The 20951-nt window shown below is 44.3% G+C and overlaps 1 protein-coding gene across 2 annotated transcripts in view; it reads right to left on the bottom strand.

Moving 5' to 3' along the window:
• The window catches only part of LOC126456977 (uncharacterized), a 168621-nt gene that overhangs the window by 47448 nt on the left and 100222 nt on the right, over positions 1-20951 (bottom strand). For both annotated transcript variants that reach the window (XM_050092921.1, XM_050092922.1), the window contains exons 4-5: positions 18880-18999; positions 18654-18798 (exon numbers count right to left, since the gene is read on the bottom strand). In XM_050092921.1, coding sequence (XP_049948878.1) covers positions 18654-18798; positions 18880-18999 — 265 coding nt within the window. The remainder of the gene's footprint in view (positions 1-18653; positions 18799-18879; positions 19000-20951) is intronic.

The raw sequence follows: 20951 nt of genomic DNA, 5'->3' as shown, positions 1-20951 counted from the left end.
TCTATGAACTGCTCTACTAGTTACATACTTATCAAGTGCATGGTCAATCATTCTTTTGAACTTGAGCCATACTTCCTCTACATACTCCTGCTCTGTGCTGAAAGTTTCAGGTTGCTCTCTGAGATACAACACTACAGATTTTTTATCTAGTTTACTGAACAGACATGTCTTTCTGCTTACAGAAGGAAGAAGTATGTTCCAGCTGCAAGTTACACCCTGCCTGGGTGCAAGTGTTAATTAGACATCACACAGAGCAGTGGTGATGTAACATTCTGCTGGAACAAATACAATCCAGGGTGGGTGAATAATACCCTGCCTACATGGAGCTACCTGTGCTAAACACTTTGCAAGACTAATCTCTGAGGCTACATATTATACAGGTAAGGCACAAATGGTACTAATTTGTTTAAAATTATTGAAATTTTGACAAAGAAGAAAAGAACTGCAACAAAAACTGCTTGGTTTCTTCACTTGCCATCTAAAAACAAGGTGAATGGTGAAAACTATTTTCTGTTGGCATTTACTAAACTTTTTAAAATTAACTGTGGTCCAGCATAGAATTTATTTGCTTAATAGGTAGAATTCAGCAACAGTGTTATTTCAATATTTATTTTACACACTGGCTATTACTGGTAAGTAGTCGAGGTGGCTTACAAGCCCAGTAGAACATTAGATGTGTTAAATTCGCTGCAAAGGATAAGTAGTTGGCCTGGATGGCGTAAACAGAGGGAAAAAATCGTTCTATCAGCACATGCACTGCTGTCGCAATTATTTGTGAACTCACATTAAGAGAGAGGAACAGTAAGGTATTAGCCACAGACAAATGCCAGTCCATCTCCAACTCTCACCCCCACTGAGGCTCTCCTTCATGTGAAGACTTTAATCCCTCTGCACAATGGTCTCCCTGTGCCAAGAAACAGTTCTTCTCCAGGTCCTGAGCTCATTCACAATCTCTTGGGCATGAGAGGAATTTCACTGGTGAGAGCATTCTTTTCATCTGTCTTTCAATCAAAGTGGGGAATTCACAGTGTATGGTGGTTTGGTTGTAGGTATACAAGGATCCTTCCGGAACACTTTGTACTACTGATATTATGAGAAGGAAAGTTGCTACTCGCCATATAGCGGAGATGCTGAGTCACAGATAGGCACAACAAAAAGATTTTCACACTTAAAGCTTTTGACCAATGACCTTTGTCAACAAAACACACACACACACACACACACACACACACACACACACACACACACACACACACACACACAGAGAGAGAGAGAGAGAGAGAGAGAGAGAGAGAGAGAGAGAGAGAGAGAGAGAGATATGCACACAAACATAACTTACACACGCAACTGCAGTCTCAGCAACTGGAACCACATTGCGATCAGCAGCACCAGTGCATGATGGGAGTGGCGCAGCTGGGTGGGGCAAAGGAGGAGGCTGGGGCAGGGAGGGGGAGGGGGAGGGGGAGGGAGAGGGAGAGTATGGTTGGGATGGCGGTCAGTGAAGTGCTGCAGGTTGGGCGGCAGGCAGGGGAGAGGTGGGGAGGCGAGAGAGGAGGAAGTAGCAGAAAAGGAGAGAAATAAATAAATAAAGACTGGGTGTTGTGGTGGAATGACAGCTGTGTAGTGCTGGAATGGCAGCAGGGAAGGGGCTGGAGGGATGAGGAGAATGACTAAAGAAGGTTGAGGCCTGGAGGGTTACGGGAAGGTAGGATGTATTGCAGCGAAAGTTCCCACCTGCGCAATTCAGAAAAGCTGGTGTTGGTGTGGAGGATCCATATGGCACATGCTGTGAAGCAGTAATTGAAATGAAAGATATCAGGTTTGGCAGTGTGTTCAGTAACAGTGTGGCCCACTTGTTTCTTGGCCACAGTTTGTCAGTGGCCATTCATGCAGACAGACAGCTTGTTGGTTGTCATGCCTACATACAATGCAGCACATTTGTTGCCGCTTAGCTTGTACACCACATGACTGGTTTCACAGCTAGGTGATGTTAGTGAACAGACTGGAGTACGTGGTGGTGGGAGGATGTATGGGACAGGTCTTGCATGTAGGTCTATTACAGAGGTATGAGCTATGAGGTAAGGGATTGGAAGTAGGGGTCGTGTACGGATGGACGTGTATATTGTGTAGGTTCGGTAAACGGTGGAATACCACTGTGGGAGGGATGGGAAGGATAGTGGGCAGGACATTTCTCATTTCAGGGCACGATGAGAGGTAATCGAAACCCTGGCAGAGAATGTAATTCAGCTACTCCAGTCTTGGGTGGTACTGAGTTACGAGGCGAATACTCCTCTGTGGCCAGGCAGTGGGGCTTTGGGAGGTCATGGGAGACTGGAAAGATAAGACACAGGAGATTTATTTGTGTACAAGGTTTGGAGGATAATTACGGTCAGTGAAGGCTTCAGTGAGACCCAAGGTATATTTTGAAAGGGACTGCTCGTCACTGAAGATGCGGCAACCACGGGTGGCTAGGCTGTACGGAAGGGACTTCTTGGTATGAAATTGGTGGCAGCTGTCTAAGTGGAGGTATTGCTGGTGGTTAGTAGGTTTGATATGGACTGAGGTACTGATGTAGCCATCTTCGAGGTGGAGGTCAACATCTAGGAAAGTGGCTTGTTGGGTTGAGTAGGACCAAGTGAAGCAAATGGGGGCGAGTTTGTTGTTGTGGATAGGGTGTATTCACCTTTGATCCAGATAATGAAGATGTCATCAATGAATCTGAATCAGGTGAGGGGTTTAGGATTCTGGGCGTTTAGGAAGGATTTCTCAAGATCGGACATGAGCAGGTTGGCATAGGACGGTGCCATGCCGGTGCCCATGCCGTACCCCGGATTTGTTAGTAGGTAATGCTTTCAAAGGAGAAGTAACTGTAGGTGAGGATATAGTTGGTCAAGGCGACTAGGAAGGATGTTGTTGGTTCGGAATCCGTCGAATGTTGGGAAAGGTAGTGTTCAATAGCATTAAGGCCACAAGCATTAGGAATGTTAGTGTACAGGGAGGTGGCATCAATAGTTACGAGCTGGGCACTGTGTGGTAAAGGAGCAGGAACTGTGGAGTCAGTGGGGGGGAATGGTTGGGGGTATGTTCTGCGTAATAGGTTGAAGATGTTGGTCTAAGAAAGCAGAGATTCTCTCAGTGAGGGCACAGTAACTGGCCACAATGGGGCATTCTGGGTGGTTAGGTTTATGGACTTTAGGAAGCATGTAGAAGGTAGGAGTGCTGAGACTGGTAGGTGTGAGTAGAGATGGACTCCAGGAAGAGGTTCTGGGATGGGCCTAAGGATTGGGTAGTGATGGAAATCCTGCTGCATTACTGGAATGGGGTCACTGTGGCAAGGTTCGTAGGTGGAAGTAGCTGACAGCGCAGATCCACAGGTGGATTACAAGGTCGTGATCAGTTTTTAGATGGTGGGCTGCGGTTCTTTCTGTGGATGGAAGGTTAGCCTTCGTGTCGAGGTATTTGGGGGATGATCGTGAGGCAAGGTCTGAGGTTAAGAAACTCTGGAAATTTAACAGGGGGTGGTTTTTGGGCAGTGGGGATGGATCACGGTTGGATGGAGGAGTGAAATGAGTTGGCCATGGTTCAATATTGGTCTCTGGTTGAGTTTGATTGGTAGGGTTGGTAGCGAAAAAGTGTTTCCACGGTAGGGACCGGGAGAAGGAGAGAAGGTCTTTAACAAGTCCTGCATGACTGAATTTGGGAGTGGGGCAAAAGGTGAGGCCTTTGGAAAGGACTGATATTTCTGTGGGGCTAAGGTTTTTGGAGGAAAGGTTCGTGATTGTGTTGCGGGTCTGTTTAGGTTCTGGATTGTGTGTGGTGGTGGGAGGGAATTTTGGAGGGTGGGATAAGTGTAGTAGATCTGTGAGACACGGTTTGTCAGCTATGAGGGGACATGGGGGAGGTTTGGAGGTGGTTGTAGAAGTGGTGGACAGTGGTACTCTGAGGTGAGAGTAGGAAGTGAGTAGGATGGAGAGTTTTTTTGAGGTGGCATTGTGCATGTTATTCAAGATCCTGCAGGGCAAGGGTTTCAATGTGTGTTATGGGTTCCAGGAATTTGGGATTGCATAGCAGGAGAAACTTGCAGATGGAGAGAAGGTAATGCAAGGATGTTTGGGCTTGGTTGATATCATTTTGCAGGACCATGTTGGTGAGGGCTAAGGATTGGCAGAATTTGAACAGGTGGAGGTCTTTGTGGAAGGAGGGGTGGCAGCCAGAGATGGGTAATTTGATGGTAAGGCCATTAGGGGGGATTCCATGAGTCTAGCAACAATGCAGGAACAGTATGTGTGACTGAGATCCAGCTAGGGATAAGGAGACTTTTATGTATTGATGCAGATGGAAGGAGCAAGGCTCCACGGTGGTGGAAAAATGCAAAAAATAACGTAAATAATGTAGAATAACACCCAAAAAATTTCGCAAATTAAACCCAAATACATGTGAAAATATACGAAAAGGATCCAAAAGAGGGAAACAAGATGAAATCTGAGGGAGTTAATGATAGCAAAATGTGGAAACTCGCTAAAATTGGAGGAAAGTCACAAGGATCAAAGTAAAGATTAACTGATAAAAAATACATACATTACTGTTGTTAGCCATGTCTGTGGGTGGATAAGTGTGAAAAAGGGGGATGGCAGATGTGACTGGATGGTGGAATTATGGGGTGTGAACTGGGATAGAATGGAGTAAGTGTCGGGGGTTGGTTGGTTGGTTGGTTTAAAAGAGGGGGAAAGGGACCAGACTACGAGGTTATCGATCCCTTGTTCCAGGGTGTATACGTGGATGAGGAAAAAAAATTCCTGAGTTTTTCCCGGACTTCACAGTTAAAAATACACTTTCTCCCGGATGAAAATACACTTTCCCCGTGTTAAGTAACAGTATACTTTTCCTAGGAACTATAAAACTTATCAATACTTTCAATGGTTGTGGTTTTATACACCGGCGTAGAATTTCCCAGCATTTTAGACAATGAAACTTAGGGGGAAAAAACACGTTTGGAAAGATGTCTGATGTGCAGCACCATGTACACTGCATATTTCGTATTACGAAAGTATAAATTCGAATTCCACCAAAAACCATATGTTACTTTCTGAAGGATTGAGAACGAGATTGCGATGCGCTTTTGTAAGCCAGTCGTAGCTCAAGTCAAGCGATCTCGCCAGCCGATGACAGCGGATATTCAGAACATGGGACACGTGATGTAGTCAGCCAATAGCAACATCACTGATAAGTAGCACGAACACACAAATAGGGAAAGGTAATGGTTTAAATTTATATACATAGTGTTGTTAAAAGAAAAGAAAAGCTTTCATGTAGCCTGTAATATTGGCCTCCGAGATTAATGAGCTGCAAGAGAAGCAAAGCTTTCACATATAATGTTGATCTTTTTCGCGCGTGTTACACTTTAACATACATCACACAAATGTGCCAGTAAAATTTTTAACAATGACATAAATGCCTGATCTTCTGGGCTTGAAAATATTCTAAATGGTCGTTCTCAATTTGAGTTGTCATCTCGGAAATTTGACACATTCGATCTCTTCGATCTGCTTGTCGTCTTATGTTATACACGTCCTGGAAGGAAATCGCTTACAGGTCTTGAACTGCATATAGTTGGTCTTTTCAAAGTGAAATAGCTTTAAACCATTTGAATTTTGAATGAGAGTCTAACGCTCTGTGATTTAAGAAATTCATCGGACATAGTTCATCTTGTGTAAAAGCAAATTTACTTCACCTGAAAGTAACGCTTTTCAAACAACCATTCGGAATATTTTCCCCGCAAACTGCTAGATTCTTTTCAGCAGTTGCACCAGATGACAGGCGTCGCCGTGCTTGCGCACCTACGATGACGCAGGAAGCCCGTATGTTCATACGTGTAAAACGTTAAAAGATCTTACTTTATGTCATAAAAGAAACAAGACGTTAGAGGATACTCCAAAAGCATGGGAATTTTGTGAACCCTACTAAAATGCATAATTTGGCTTGAAGTGCACATTCATATGTCCATATTTTTTTGGAGTACCAGTACCACATTATCTCATGTTTGGTTCTTTATTATGGCATAATGCCATACGTGCTAAACGATGAAAACGTGAACTTGAAATGTAGCGAACAGCTGAAACAAGGCAATAGTGTGGAATTAAACACTGCGTTTCAAATAAATTGACTGCCTCGGCAGAAAATATTAATAAAAGGCAAATTTCTTTAACAAACCGTCAAAGATAACTTCATTGTCCTGCAAGGCGATTAACACTTGACTGACAGAAAGGTAGAAACAAAATAAAATCTGAAACTAATAACTTATTTTAGCCTTCCGTAATTATGTGAATATATTTTAATTCACTTGATAGCTCCTGACCACAGAAATCCGTTTTGTTTTCATTTGACGAGAGAGCAATAAACGAAGAGGAAACAGCAAAATCACTTAACGTAAACACGGGTCACGTGGAGTCTACCACCTCCCCACTACAACTCGGACTGCTCTGTGAATCAGGTCCGGATCTATGATATTTCCGAACTGGGCCAAGATTAGATAGTGACACTCCCCCTCCCTCGAGCGTTTGAGATAGGAGGCAAAAAATTTAAAAAATCGACTTTTCAAAATATCTTCATATTGTAGTGCACATCTTTCTGAAGGGTCTGATACATAAAACATATATGATCGAGGGAACGTAAGACATGTTATTTGGTCTTAAGTGTGCCGAAGTGCAGTGCCATGCCTTTTCACAGAATTCTTCCATCGCATGTCTCTGTATTTTGCTCTGTGGAATTCAAACGTGTAATATTTTGTAACGGATGCCATAAAACTATATTCAGGACAGTGGAAATTAAAATGTTCTGTGGTGCCTCTCCTGTCCCAGTCGGCCGGTTTGACATCCTGCCCTCTCAAAAAAATCTCGCAATTAGTAGTGTATGAGAGGACAAGAACTCTTCAGAAAATTTTCAGTCTTTACTGCCTATCAGCTAATTACTTGCTGTTCTGTGTGACATAAAATTAAATATAGGATACATAAAACGAGTAAAGACAAGAGACAAGCAAGACAGTACACATTTCTTCAATCTTTAAGTCCTAGCTCTCTAATCTGGCCACAGCTTTATATGGCGTACTTTCCTTTCTGGGAAAGAATCTATGACGCCATCAAAGTTCGTCAACATTTTGCTACATGAAAAAACGCAGAAAAGCTGTTAATACAAATAGTACCCAAGACTGGTGTGGTTTCTCGATGTGATTACGTGTATTTTGCCACTATCTGCTAGATAAAACGAAATAGGCCTGCCTAATATTGCAGCAATTGTTACACACACCAACTAAACAAGACTGTTTTGGCACAAATGGTCATTTTTATAATACAACAGAAGATTATTCATGAAGTACCAACATCAAATGCCTATTAGGCCTACAACAAGCAAAAGGTTTTATGTTAGGAAATAGTAGTAGTAGTAGTAGTAGTAGTAGTAGTAAATTTTTATTTAAATTTGGAATTGTCATATTCTTCCCTAATTTGTGAGAGTCTCCGTTTCTTCTCCTTCATCGTTCTAACAAACAATCTTGTCATCACTAATTCTGTAACTATTCCTGCCAGTGTCAAAATTTATTCTGTGATTAACTTCACTAAACCTGCCACAATCACCGGTTTAGTTATCCCGCATTTGTTCTCCAGTTAGGCGTTATTAAGTGTTTGTACAGCATGTTTTCCACGCTACTCCCAGAATAGAACTTTAGCGGCTGCTAGGTGGGGAATGTATAACTGGCCTTCAGTAGTGTACCAGTCTGGCCAACAATTTTCTGTCAAAATTTCATTTTCTTGGATACAAGGAGAAGACAATACGTAATCTTAAGTTACCTGTTATTCCTGTTGGTCATTTATTTCCACTCTGGTAGTCTGAATCTATGAAATTCGCTAGTTATTATAACAACGCTGATCATTTTCAAACCCAGTCAACCACATAAACAGCGACTGTCATTCACCCTTTCGGCTTTATTCACTCAGCTCGTATAGACCCGTCCCCTTTTGTCTGCAGGAAAGTTTATTTCTAGATGCGACGGGGATTCCCCAGGCAGAGGTATCTCATACACTATGCATGCATTCAAAAATCAACTTATGGTTCATTCATAAATCAACTTTGAATTTGATCAAAAATGTTCAAAAACCAACACAGACGCATTCAAAATCATATGAGTAATCGATAGATCAATGTGCGCTGGATGCTAGGCGCTTTATGAAACAAGATCTTTTTCCTCACTAATATGAATTTGGTGCCCCCCCCCCCCCCCCCCCCCGCCCCCACCACCACCCGTCTGAAACTTCCGTCCCGGACAGATAGACATCCCAGTTTGCCCCGACCCCCTAGTTCCGGGTCTGTTGCGCATACATGAATCTGCCGGTTTGGTGCATCAGTAAAGTTTTTTCGGGTAGCATCTGGCTGCTTGCTGCTATTTCTTAATACAGCTAACTGCCACACTTCTGTAGCCAGAAGCGGGAGAAGGTACTATTCATACGCGACTCAACTGCACATGCGCATAAGCTCGCTTGCAACCACTCAAACGAATCCAATGTAAACAGTTGTGACGTCACGCTCATCGGAGGCAATTTGTTGTTATGAAACATTCCACAGTCTTCCTAAAGCCTTTGACACATTTTCCTGTTAGCAGGCGCTTGTATGAGCACTGTGTTTTGTGTTTTGTTCCTGTATATGGCACATTTCCTTCGCAACATAGGTTTTATTTTCGTTTTTTTTTTTCTCTCGTTCGTGTTTTGTTGCTGCAGTATATTATTATGCAGTAGCGAGATACAGTAATATTCTTTGTTAGAGTATTGGTTCTTATTAGTCAAAGTTACCAAAATGTAACCAAACACTAAAACAATCAAAAATTCTCAGAATTCTAAAAAATTCCCGGGTTTTTCCCGGATCTCCCGGTTGTCCCGGGTCGTATACACCCTGTGTTCCTAATAAAACAATGCCACAAGTGTGAGAATAAAATAGACAAGACATATAACACAAAACGGAAAGAAAGGAAAGACCACAAGAACGAAGGAAAAGCAACGAACACTAAAAGGAATAAAAGAGGGCATAAGAACAACAAAGAGATGCAAGCACCAGAAGAGAGTTAAACAAGGAAGCAGATTGCAGTGGCTGGCTGATCACGAAAATAAAAAGGAAAAGCCAACCCACCCTGCAACACATTAAAACCTTCACCCTAAAAGCCTAGGGTGGAGGACACAGAGGTGACGAAAGACAGGCGCTAAAACTCAGATTGAATGATAAAACCCACCCTTACGTATGTAACGTAAAACCAAATCAGCTATTGAGGCATTCATCTACTAAAATCAATGATAAAAAGTCCAGCAACCGAAGATGAAGTCGCAGGGCAGCCAAAGGAGGACATAGTAGAAGAATATTGGCCGCTGCCAACCGGGCGCCACACCGACACTGAGGTGGGTCGTCCATGCATGGCCAATGCAGAGCCTGCAAAGAACACAGAGGGACAAAGAACAAGCGCTAAAACTCAGATTGAATGGTAAAACTCACCCTCACAGATGAAACCTAAAACCAAATCAGCTGATGAGGCGTTCATCTGCTAGAAGTCCAGAGTCCCTGCGAGACACCCTCATCAAGGACTTCCACACATTCGTGGTCCCCTTAATGGCTCGCAGTTTGTTGTGCGTACTGAGATTTTGCCATTCCATCTACCAAACCTGAAAAACCTTGTGGCGTAATAACGAACACAGGTCGGTTGCGGAGATGCCCATAAGTGGTTTCCGTGTAGCCTATTTGGCCAAACTGTCAGTAAGTTCATTTCCTGGGATTCCGACGTGACCAGGGAAACAGGCGAACACCACTGAATGACTGGACCGTTCCAGGGCATAGACGGACTCCTGGATGGATGCTACCAAAGGATTATGAGGGTAGCACTGGTCAATAGTTTCCAGGCTGCTCAAGGAGTTAGTACATAAAAGAAAAGACTCCCCAGGGCACGAACAGAGATACTGAAATGCACGAGAAATGGCCACCAGCTCTGCAGTGAATATACTGCAGCCATCGGGTAAGGAATGCTGTTCAATATGGCTACCGTGCACGTAAGCAAAGCCAACGCGACCATCAGCCATCAAGCCATCGGTGTAAACCATTTCAGATCCCCGGAACACGTCAAGAATCTAGAGGAAGTGAGAGCAGAGAGCCACAGGGTTAATGGAGTCCATAGGGTCAGGTGAAAGGTCCACATGAAGTAGCGGCCAAGGCGTACACCATGGAGGTGTACGTGAACGAACCGCAAGTAGAGATGGTAAAGGCAAGAACTCCAGTTCGGAGAGAAGGGTCCACACGCGAACTGCAATCGTTGGCCCCGACCTGGGCCGCCGATGCGGGAGATGGACTGCCGCGGGTGGGAAAAGAAGACGGTAATTTGGATGCTCAGGGGAACCACGAATGTGTGCTGCGTAACTGGTGAGCCATTGCGCATGTCTGATCTCAAATGGAGGGATACCAGCCTCCACCAGTACGGCGGTCACCAGACTCGTCCTAAAAGCTCCTGTCGCTAGTCGAACCCCGCAGTGATGCACAGGGTTGAGTAAATTCGGGACTGGACAAGGGCTATGTAGAGCTGCAGCAGCATAGAGCGATCAGGACCCCAATTGGTGTTGCTCAGGCAACGGGGCGCATTGAGGTGCTGCCAGCACTTCTGCTTAAGCTGATGGAGATGAGGGTGGCAAGTCAATCAAGCATAAAAAACCAGTCCTAGGAATTGATATGTCTCCAGTACAGTGATTGGATCGTCACTGACGTAAATTGCTGGTTCCGGATGAACGGTATGACGCCGACAGAAGTGCACGACACATGACTTTGCGACTGAAAACTGGAAGCTGTGGGCTAGAGCCCATGACTGCGCCTTTTGGATGGCTCCCTGTAGGTGCCGCTCTGCAGCACCAGTACTGGAGCAGCAGTACGAAATGCAGAAGTCATCTGCATACAGAGAAGGTGAAACGGAGGGCCCGACAGCTGCTGCTAGACTCTTAATGGCCACTAAAAATAGAGAGTCACTTAATACAGAGCCCTGCGTGACTCCATTCTCCTGGATATGGATGGAACTATAGGAGGCACCAACATGGACACGGGAAATACAGAGCCACAGGAAGTTGTGGATAAAAATCGGAGTGCGGGCCCCGGAGACCCCACTCATACAATGTGGCAAGGATATGATGTTGCTAGGTTGTGTCGTATGCTTTACGTAAAGTAAAAAAAGACGGCAACCAGGTGTTGCCATCTGGAAAAGGCTGTTTGGATGGCAGACTCGATGGACACAAGATTATCAGTGGTAGAACGACCCTGGTGGAAGCCGCCCTGACATGGAGCCAGCAGGCCACATGGCACCAGAACCCAACCCAACTGCCGACATACCGTACATTCCAGCAGCTTAGAAAGAATGTTGGTGAGGCTGATGGGATGATAGCTATTCACATCAAGTTGTTTTTTACCAGGTTTGAGCATCAGAATTATGGTGCTCTCTCGCCATTGCGATGGCAAGACGCCATCGCACCAGATCTGGTTGAAGATGACGAGGAGATGTCACCTGTAGTCACATGAGAGATGTTTAATCATCTGGCTGTGGATCTGATGAGGCCCAGAGGCTGTGTCAGGGCAATGTGCAAGGGGGCACTGAGGAGTTCCCACTCTGTAAATGGGGCATTATAGGATTCACTGTGGCGTGTAGTGAATGAGAGGTCGTTCCCTTCCAGCTGCCGTTGGAGTGTGCGAAATGCTGGAGGATAATTCTCCGACGTAGAGGCTCGAGCAAAGTGCTTGGCAATCGCGTTTGGATTGGTAGATAACACCGGGGACACCTGTTGGGGCCTGGTACCCGAAAAGGTGTTTTATCTTTGCCCAGACTTTGGAAGGTGATGTATGGCACCCAATGGTCCTATCTCTCCCAACACTCCTGCTTCCGTTGTTTGATAAGGTAGCGAACATGGGCACAGAGCTGTTTAAAGGCTATGAGGTGCTCCACGGAAGGGTGCTGCTTATGCCACTGTAGTGCTCGCCGATGCTCCGTAATTGCTTCAGCGACTTCCGGCGACCACCAAGGGACTGCCTTATGCCTCGGGCACCCTAAAGAGTGAGCAATCATGTTTTCTGCCGCATAAACAATTGTTGTAGTCACCTGCTCAACCATCACATCGATGTTCCCATGTGGGGGAGATTCAATGGTGAAAGTTTCCCAGTCAGCCTTGTTTAAAGCCCGTCTGGGCAGGTGTCTGTGGGCCTGATGCTGGGGCAGTGACAGGAAGATGGGAAAGTGGTCACTACCATACAGGTCGTCATGTGCTCTCCAGTTGATAGATGGGAGAAGTCCTGGGCTGCTAACTGATAAATCAATGGCCGAGTAACTACCATGGGCCACACTGAAATGTGTGTCGGCCGCAGTGTTTAAGAGGCAGAGGTCAAACTGAGACAGTAAAGTTTCGACATCTCTGCCTCAGCCAGTAAGCATGGTACCACCCCACAAGGGGTTATGGGCATTAAAATCTCTCAAAAGTAGGAAATGTATAGGGAGTTGATCAATCAGTGCAGCTAATACATTCAGGAGTACTGCATCATCTGGAGGAAGATATACAATGCAGACAGTTATTTCCTGCATCGTCCTTATCCTGACAGCCACAGCTTCAAGAGGGGTTTGAAGGGGCACATGTTCACTACAGACTGAGTTTAGGACATAAATGCGAACTCCACCTCACACTTGATTATAGTAGCTACGGTTCCTGTAATATCCTTCTAGCCACAGAGGGCTGGGGTCCACATCAACTGCCAGGAACCAAGTTTCCTGGAGGGCAATGCAGATAGCAGGTGTAAAACTTAACAGTTGTTATGGCTCAGTCAGGCAGTGGAAAAAACCACCACAATTCCACTGGAGGATGACATCGTGAGACTGGGAAGGCATGGAACATTCAATGAGGCAGTTTACGCCTCAGAGTCATCTGCCGTCACTGACTTATTGCGTGAGCAGTCTATATCCATTGTGTCTGAGGGTCTGGCAAGATCTAGGTCCTTCGCAGACTCCAATATCTCCACCCCATCCTCAGACACAGAGCTTGTAGGTAGTGTGGGTACCACTGAAATTTCCTTGGTCTTAGGGGTTATCTTTTTGGATTTCTCTTGCTGCTCCTTGAGTTTTCCTGGCTGGGAGGACTTCACTGGCTCCGGCTCTGAGGATGAGTGTGAAGCCCTACGGCCAGCGGCTTTTGGACTCTTCAGCCACTGGCGGGTGTCGTCTTTCCCACTAGCAGAAACCTGGGAAGGGAGTGACCCAATGGACCCCTTCCTAGCGAGAGAAGCCAAAGAAGACTTACGCTTCTCCAGCTTAGAAGTGGGGACAGACGACCCCGATGGTTAGCGGGGAGGGGGTTTGCTCCCGAAGTAGGTGGTGCAGGAACAATGGGGAGGGAAATGCCCCCCACAATCAAGGGGGCAGGTGTAGTCTTCCGGCTTTGAGAAGTCACTTGGGTTGGCGTAGCTGACTGTGCCAGAACTGTGTAGCGGTGGCGTAAGACGATGTCAAATGCACAGGATGCAGGCATTCAAATTTTCTCTTAGCCGCAGTGTAGGTCAGTTGGTCCAGGGTCTTCTACTCCATGATTTTCCTTTCTTTCTGGAGAATCCTGCAGTCTGGTGAGCAAGGTGAATGGTGCTCTCCACAGTTGACACAGATGGGAGGCGGGGCACATGGCGTATTGGGATGTGATGGGTGTCCGCAGTCTCGGCATGTGACGCTGGAAGTACAGCACGAAGACATATGGCCAAACTTTCTGCACTTAAAGCACCACATTGGAGGAGGGATATAGGGCTTTACATCACAGCTGGAGACCATCATCTTGACATTCTCGAGCAATGTATCACCCTCAAAGGCCAAGATGAAGGCACCGCAGGCAACCTGATTATCCCTTGGACCCTGGTTGACACGCTGGATGAAATGTACACCTCACCGCTCTGAACTGGCGAGCAGCTCATCGTCGAACTGCAAAAGAAGGTCCCTGTGAAATATGATACCCTGGACCATATTTAAGCTCTTATGGGGTGTGACGGTTACATAAACATCCCCTCTTACAACAGGCAGGAATACGTCAGGCCTATTCTAACCCTCGACTCGCAGGAGAGAGTGTTGGGGAAGGGGAAGGGTTCATAGGATGAGATGCAATATCGTGTGGCACTGGAAAGGTGTGGAAGTAAACACACAAAAATGCATGAAATGCAAGGATAGTGATCAATTTGAAAGTAGGAGATTAATTATATTGGCGGAAGTAATTAGGGACATAAGATGCTGCACCAACAATCAGCGTGGTTTTGTAGCTGTCTGTTGTGCACGGCCAAGACAGTTGATACAGTGTGGCTTGTAAGTAGAGTGTGCAGTGCTGTTAGGCAACAAGAGAAACACAGGAAAGAAAAGAATGAGGACGAACATTGAGTATAGTGATGCAAAAGAAAATAATAACAAAGGAGAACAGCACTGGGTTAGGATTGTAGAAAAGCAGTCAGGCTAAAAACAAATCCGGGGTACACCTATGGGCACCTGCATGGCACCATTCTACGCTAACCTATTCATGAGCCATCTAAAGGAATCCTTCCTAAACACCCAGCATCCTAAACCCCTCCTCTGGTTCAGATTCACTGATGACATCTTTGTTATCTGGATCAAAGGAGAGGACACCCTATCCACAAGCCTCCAGAACCTCAATAACTTCTCCCCCATTTGCTTCACATGGTCCTACTCAACCCAATCCAACAAGCCACAAGTCTAGCCACCCGTGGTCGTCGCATCTGCAGTGATGAGCAGTCCCTCTCGAAATATACCGAAGGTCTCACTGAAGCCTTCACTGACCGTAATTATCCTCCAAACCTTGTACAAAAACAAATCTCCTGGCCTTATCTTTCCTGTCTCCCACCACCTCCCAAAGCCCCACTGTCCGGCCATAGAGAAGCATTCCCCTCATAACTTAGTACCACCCAGGACTGGAGCAACTGAATTACATTCTCCGCCAGGGTTTCGATTACCTCTCATCGTGCCCTGAAAAGATAAATGTCCTGCCCACTATCCTTCCCACCCCTCCCACAGTGGGATTCCACTGAACCTACACAATATACTCGTCCATCCTTACACAACCCCTGCTCCCAGTCCCTTACCTCATGGCTCATACCCCTGTAATAGACCTACATGCAAGACCTGTCCCATACATCCTGCCACCACCACCTACTCCAGTACAGTCGCTAACATCACCTGGCTGTGAAATCAGTCATGTGGTGTACAAGATAAGCTGCAACCAATGTGCTGCATTGTATGTAGGCATGACAACCAACAAGCTGTCTGTCCGCATGAATGGCCACCAACAAACTGTGGTCAAGAAACAAGTGGACCACCCTGTTGCTGAATATGCTGCCAAACATGATATCCTTCATTTAAATGGCTGTTTCACAGCCTGTACCATATGGATCCTCCCCACCAACACCAGATTTTCTGAATTGCACAGGTGGGAACTTTTCCTGCAATAATTCCTATGTTCCCACAACTCTCCTGGCCTCAACCTTTGTTAGCTGCTGTCCTCACCCATCCAGGCACTTCCCTGCTCTCATTCCAGCACTACACAGCTGTCATTCCACCACCACACCCAGTCTCTTTTTTCTTTATTTTATTTCTCTCCTTTTCTGCTACTTCCTCCCCCCCTCCCCCCCTCCCCCCACTGCCCACCGCCCAACCTGCAGCACTTCACTGTCTGCCATCCCCACCATACTATCCCTCCCCCTCCCTGCCCCAGCCTCCTCCTTTGCCCCACCCAATCACCACTCCCATCATGCACTGGTGCTGCTGCTCGCAGTGTGGCTTCAGTTGCCTGAGACTGTAGTCGTTTGTGTGAGTTGCATTTGCTGAGTGTGTGGGTGCATATGTGTGTCTATTGTTGACAAAAGCCATTGGCAGAAAGCTTTAAGTGTGAAAATCTTTTTGTTGTGCCTATCTGCAACTTAGCATCTTCACACCCTTCAGACAATATGGGTGATTTCTTGTCTAGTTAACTGGGAGTCTATTTGCTCAGCCTACACTTCTTTGTACCTTTTCACCATCCCATGAGGAGGCAGCCACTAGTGTCGCTGAAGAAACAGTGTACAGCATAGCTCCTTTTTTGGATGGCATTATTACTTTGTGTTACAATGAGTCTCCCATTACCTCCACTCATTATCCACGAGTGGGATATGGGAAATGGCATGAAGTAAAGCACTGCCTGCAGTGGCATTGCTTGCATTGGGGACTCTGTGTTCCAAGGCTGATACAGTCACTATGAAGGTCCAACAGCAACCTCAAGAAGTAGCAACAAACAGGGGTGTGGTGAACATCTCGGTGAAGCAACTATGGAATTGAGAAGTTGGCTGAGGGGCACTGCTGTCCCGCAAGGAAGACAGGTCTTCAAAGCCTAGGGAATAAACCCCGAGAGAAAATCATACCAACCTGAAGACATTTCGGTGGCAGCCCCACGAAAAGGGCTAATCTTGTGCCGTACCCATAATGTTGTTGAGGGACACTTTATTTACTAGCAATTCTAACAATGAAGTCTTTTGCTACCTGCAAAAACCAGGAATGAAAAGGGGACAATAGTTTTACCGTAAAATATAATTTTAAAATCATGAGATGGAATGAAACGAGGATAAGCAAGACTGAATACTTACTATGTATACTGAATGAAATAAAAATAGATATTGTTTCAATAGCTTTAAAAAAATGAAGGACTTGAAACAGACTATGACATTTTTACTTTATGCAGATGACTCTTGCTTTTGTGACTGGATGGCAGCAGCACATGACAAACTATGGTCTAGGTACTATTGAGAGGACAGTAGGGGATTACACTATTTGCAAGAGAGAAGATGTGTGAAGTAGTTGGTCTGCAATTTGGGAGACATTCATGTAAGGAATCATGAGTGTGATTTGATGCATTTTGTGTATGTTATTTCTTTGTTAAATGAAGTAAATTGTGACTATATTTAAGGAAGTTAATTACTAACAAAAATATGTGAACTGAAATAATTATTGTTATAATGATGCCAGCCGGCAGCTTTCAGTTTCTTTCGATAACTGCTACTGTACAATAATCTATTGTTAAACAGACATCAAGGAGGAAAAACTGGACAGACTTAACGTAACAGTGAAAATTTTTGTATTATTTTCATTTTTTCAGAGCCCTATTTATAAAGAAATCACTTTTCATTACGTTATTGATAACAGAGTAACAATTACTGATTCTTGAATTTCATGACCAGCAATTTATTGTAAGCAACAAACCTATTTAATATTTTCAACACACTCCCAAAAGAACTAGTAACTGAAGAAAATATAAACATAAAAGAACATGAGAGGTTTTTGAGTAGTTTGTTATGTGTGTTAGTTATTGGTGGTATTTGCACGAATGATAGTAATTTTCAGGGAATTTTGACCATAAATTTGATTGAATTAATTTGTCATTGCATATTGCTGTAGGAAAATGTGGTATGAGCCTTAACAAGAGTATCAATATGAATACAGGAAAAACACAGAAGTGATATGTTTACACAGGTGACTCAAGGTACAGTAACCAAGAGACTTAATGTACAATCAGGATAGTTAATTACGGACAGTACATCTATATACCAAAAGGCATCTTATAGTGTGTGGGGAAGGGAACTTTGTGTATAGAGTTCAACAGAGAACAACATTTGATGTTTCTATACTATGTGGAAATACATTGACAAAGTATGCTACATCACTTAATAAAAGTAATTCAACATATTTACAATGACTCCAAAATCAACTTTAGTGGAAATGAGAACATGAAAGTGAGAACAACTCTTACGTTCGAAAATGTCTGCGCTTTGACTCTTATTTTTTTAAAATACCTATCTTGAAAACATACTGAGACAATGGTCAAAGGAAACAGTTTTACACTACAGTCTTAACAAACTAAATTATTGTCTGACAAGTGAATTTCTTATTGCTTATAGTTGATGGTGAGAACCCCCCCCCCCCCCCCCTAAAAAAACGGGCCATACATTAAATATAGCTGCCAAAAGCCATAATTTAACAATTTAAACTTGAAAAAATTAATATCAAGACCTAGTTCTACAAGAAATTGTATAAAATATTAAAATATCAGGAAACTGACAGTATTTACCAAGCAACTGAATTCATTTACTATCTCCTTCAAAAACAAAAAAAGGCACACTGGGAAAAATACAAAGATTCAATTGAGCAAGTTGCCCAACATCTAGAACAGTGAAAAAAGCTGAAAAAACTGAATAGGGGAAGAGAAAGTAAGCTTTTGCTGACAGCAACCTCTGCTAACGATGAGCAGAAAAAACATTTGTTTTCAAAGCCTGTAGAGGGTAAATAAATGCCCATTACCAATAGCAATGTTTTACAAATAAGTGGAAAATTTCAGGTGAAAACTTTTTCTAATTTGTAATACACTAATGACAGAAAAGAAAACAATAACTGTTATTTAACAGCAGCTGCCAATGAAGATAACCAACCAATCCAACATCTCTTACACAGGTTGTACTGCTGTTTGTGAACAGCAAGATATAGACAACTTCCATCAGCAATCAGCCAAGGCAGTCTTAATTCATGACATGCAGGTAAATCTCACCTTTCACTTCCATAAACATCTTTTCTAGTTCTTCAGTCCTGGATTCACTTTCTTGCAAAGAAGACACTTCCTTCAACCATCGTTTAACAGTGGAAATCTCATTATCTAGCTTAAGTTTTTCAGCTTCTAGATCACTGAAACAAATCTTTTCAAAAATATAATGTATTAATTGAACATCTATTTCCCTCTCAGTACCAACAAATAGAAAGCTGTAGTTTATTCCCACCTCAGTTTCAGATTTTATTCTCCGAGTCTGCAAGCTGCAGAAATACAACATCTGGATATAGGATGCATATGCGATCTCAGATTTTTCTGTGAATGTCATAGCTTTTGGCTTGGGTACCACCTAAAAAAATTAATAAAAAAATAAAAATAAAATGTGGGGGCTACCGCACTGAAGGATAAAATTTCGAACCACTTTGAGCACAGAACTAACACACTGTAATGATAACATTAAAAAAATGATATCAATATAATAGAAGGAAACAATCCACGTGGGAAAAATTATATATAAAAAAAAGATGAGGTGACTTACCGAACGAAAGCGCTGGCAGGTCGATACACACACAAACAAACACAAACATACACACAAAATTCAAGCTTTCGCAACAAACTGTTGCCTCATCAGGAAAGAGGGAAGGAGAGGGGAAGACGAAAGGAAGTGGGTTTTAAGGGAGAGGGTAAGGAGTCATTCCAATCCCGGGAGCGGAAAGACTTACCTTAGGGGAAAAAAAGGACAGGTATACACTCGCACACACGCACATATCCATCCACACATACAGACACAAGGCTTACCTTAGGGGAAAAAAAGGACAGGTATACACTCGCACACACGCACATATCCATCCACACATACAGACACAAGGCTTGTGTCTGTATGTGTGGATGGATATGTGCGTGTGTGCGAGTGTATACCTGTCCTTTTTTCCCCCTAAGGTAAGTCTTTCCGCTCCCGGGATTGGAATGACTCCTTACCCTCTCCCTTAAAACCCACTTCCTTTCGTCTTCCCCTCTCCTTCCCTCTTTCCTGATGAGGCAACAGTTTGTTGCGAAAGCTTGAATTTTGTGTGTATGTTTGTGTTTGTTTGTGTGTCTATCGACCTGCCAGCGCTTTCGTTCGGTAAGTCACCTCATCTTTTTTTTATATATATAATATTAAAAAAAATTGATATTCTGAAAACAACAAGATCTGAAGCTAACAATACCAGAGAAGGAAAGTTGCTACTCACTATATAGCGGCGATGCTGAGTCATGATAGGCACAACAAAAAGATTCACGGATGTATAGCTTTCAGCCATTAAGGCCTTTGTCAGCAGTAGACACACATACACACACACACACACACACACACGCGCGCGCTGTCACACACACTCGCGCGCGCGCGCTGTCACACACACTCGCGCGCGCGCGCTGTCACACACACTCGCGCGCGCGCGCTGTCACACACACTCGCGCGCGCGCGCTGTCACACACACGCGCGCGCTGTCACACACACGCGCGCGCTGTCACACACACGCGCGCGCTGTCACACACACGCGCGCGCGCTGTCACACACACACTCACACACACACACACACACACACACACACACACGCACACACGCACACAAACACGCACGCACGCAAACGCAACTTGCACACACGTCTACAGTCACAGAGAACTGAAACAACTGAAACCTCCGGTATATGGTGAGTAGCAACTTTCCTTCTCTAGTATTGTTACATTCCATCCTAGACCTGAAGCTAATAAAGAGACTGAATTTTATATGCTTCACCAGCATCCAATACGTCCCTGGGAAAGCCTTGTGATACTGAAAATACGGTAGTGACGTGCTACAGAAGTCTTGAGCTTTGAAAAGTTCTTTACAGTTAACTCACAATGACAGCTGCACAGCCTGAGGTTTACATCAAGCTCCAGAAATACCATGAATATACACGCCTTAATATGAGGGCTATTCAGAAAGTAGGGAAAGTTTTGACGTTAAATAATAAAAATAAAAAAAAAAACTAAGTACAAGAAAGACATTTTATCATATACATGTAAAAGAGCGACTGACCTACTACTTTTCCACATAGACACCAAACATTCAGGCACTTATCATATTGGTAGACAAGCTTTGAAAGACCATCACCATAAAATTCTGCCGCCTGAGACTTCAGCCAGTGAGTCATGCCCGCCTGGATTACGTGTCATCATCAAAGCGCTGTGTTGCAAGCCAGTTCTTCATCTTGGGAAACAAGTGGAAGTCGCTTGGTGCAAGATCAGGACTGTAGGGCGGATGAGGGAAAATTTCCCATT

The sequence above is a fragment of the Schistocerca serialis genome, chromosome 2 (genome assembly GCF_023864345.2).
Source record: "Schistocerca serialis cubense isolate TAMUIC-IGC-003099 chromosome 2, iqSchSeri2.2, whole genome shotgun sequence".
In the NCBI taxonomy this organism is placed as follows: Eukaryota; Metazoa; Arthropoda; class Insecta; order Orthoptera; family Acrididae; genus Schistocerca; species Schistocerca serialis.
Note: the sequence above shows the minus strand (reverse complement) of the source record. Positions and strands in the feature narration are given on the sequence as shown.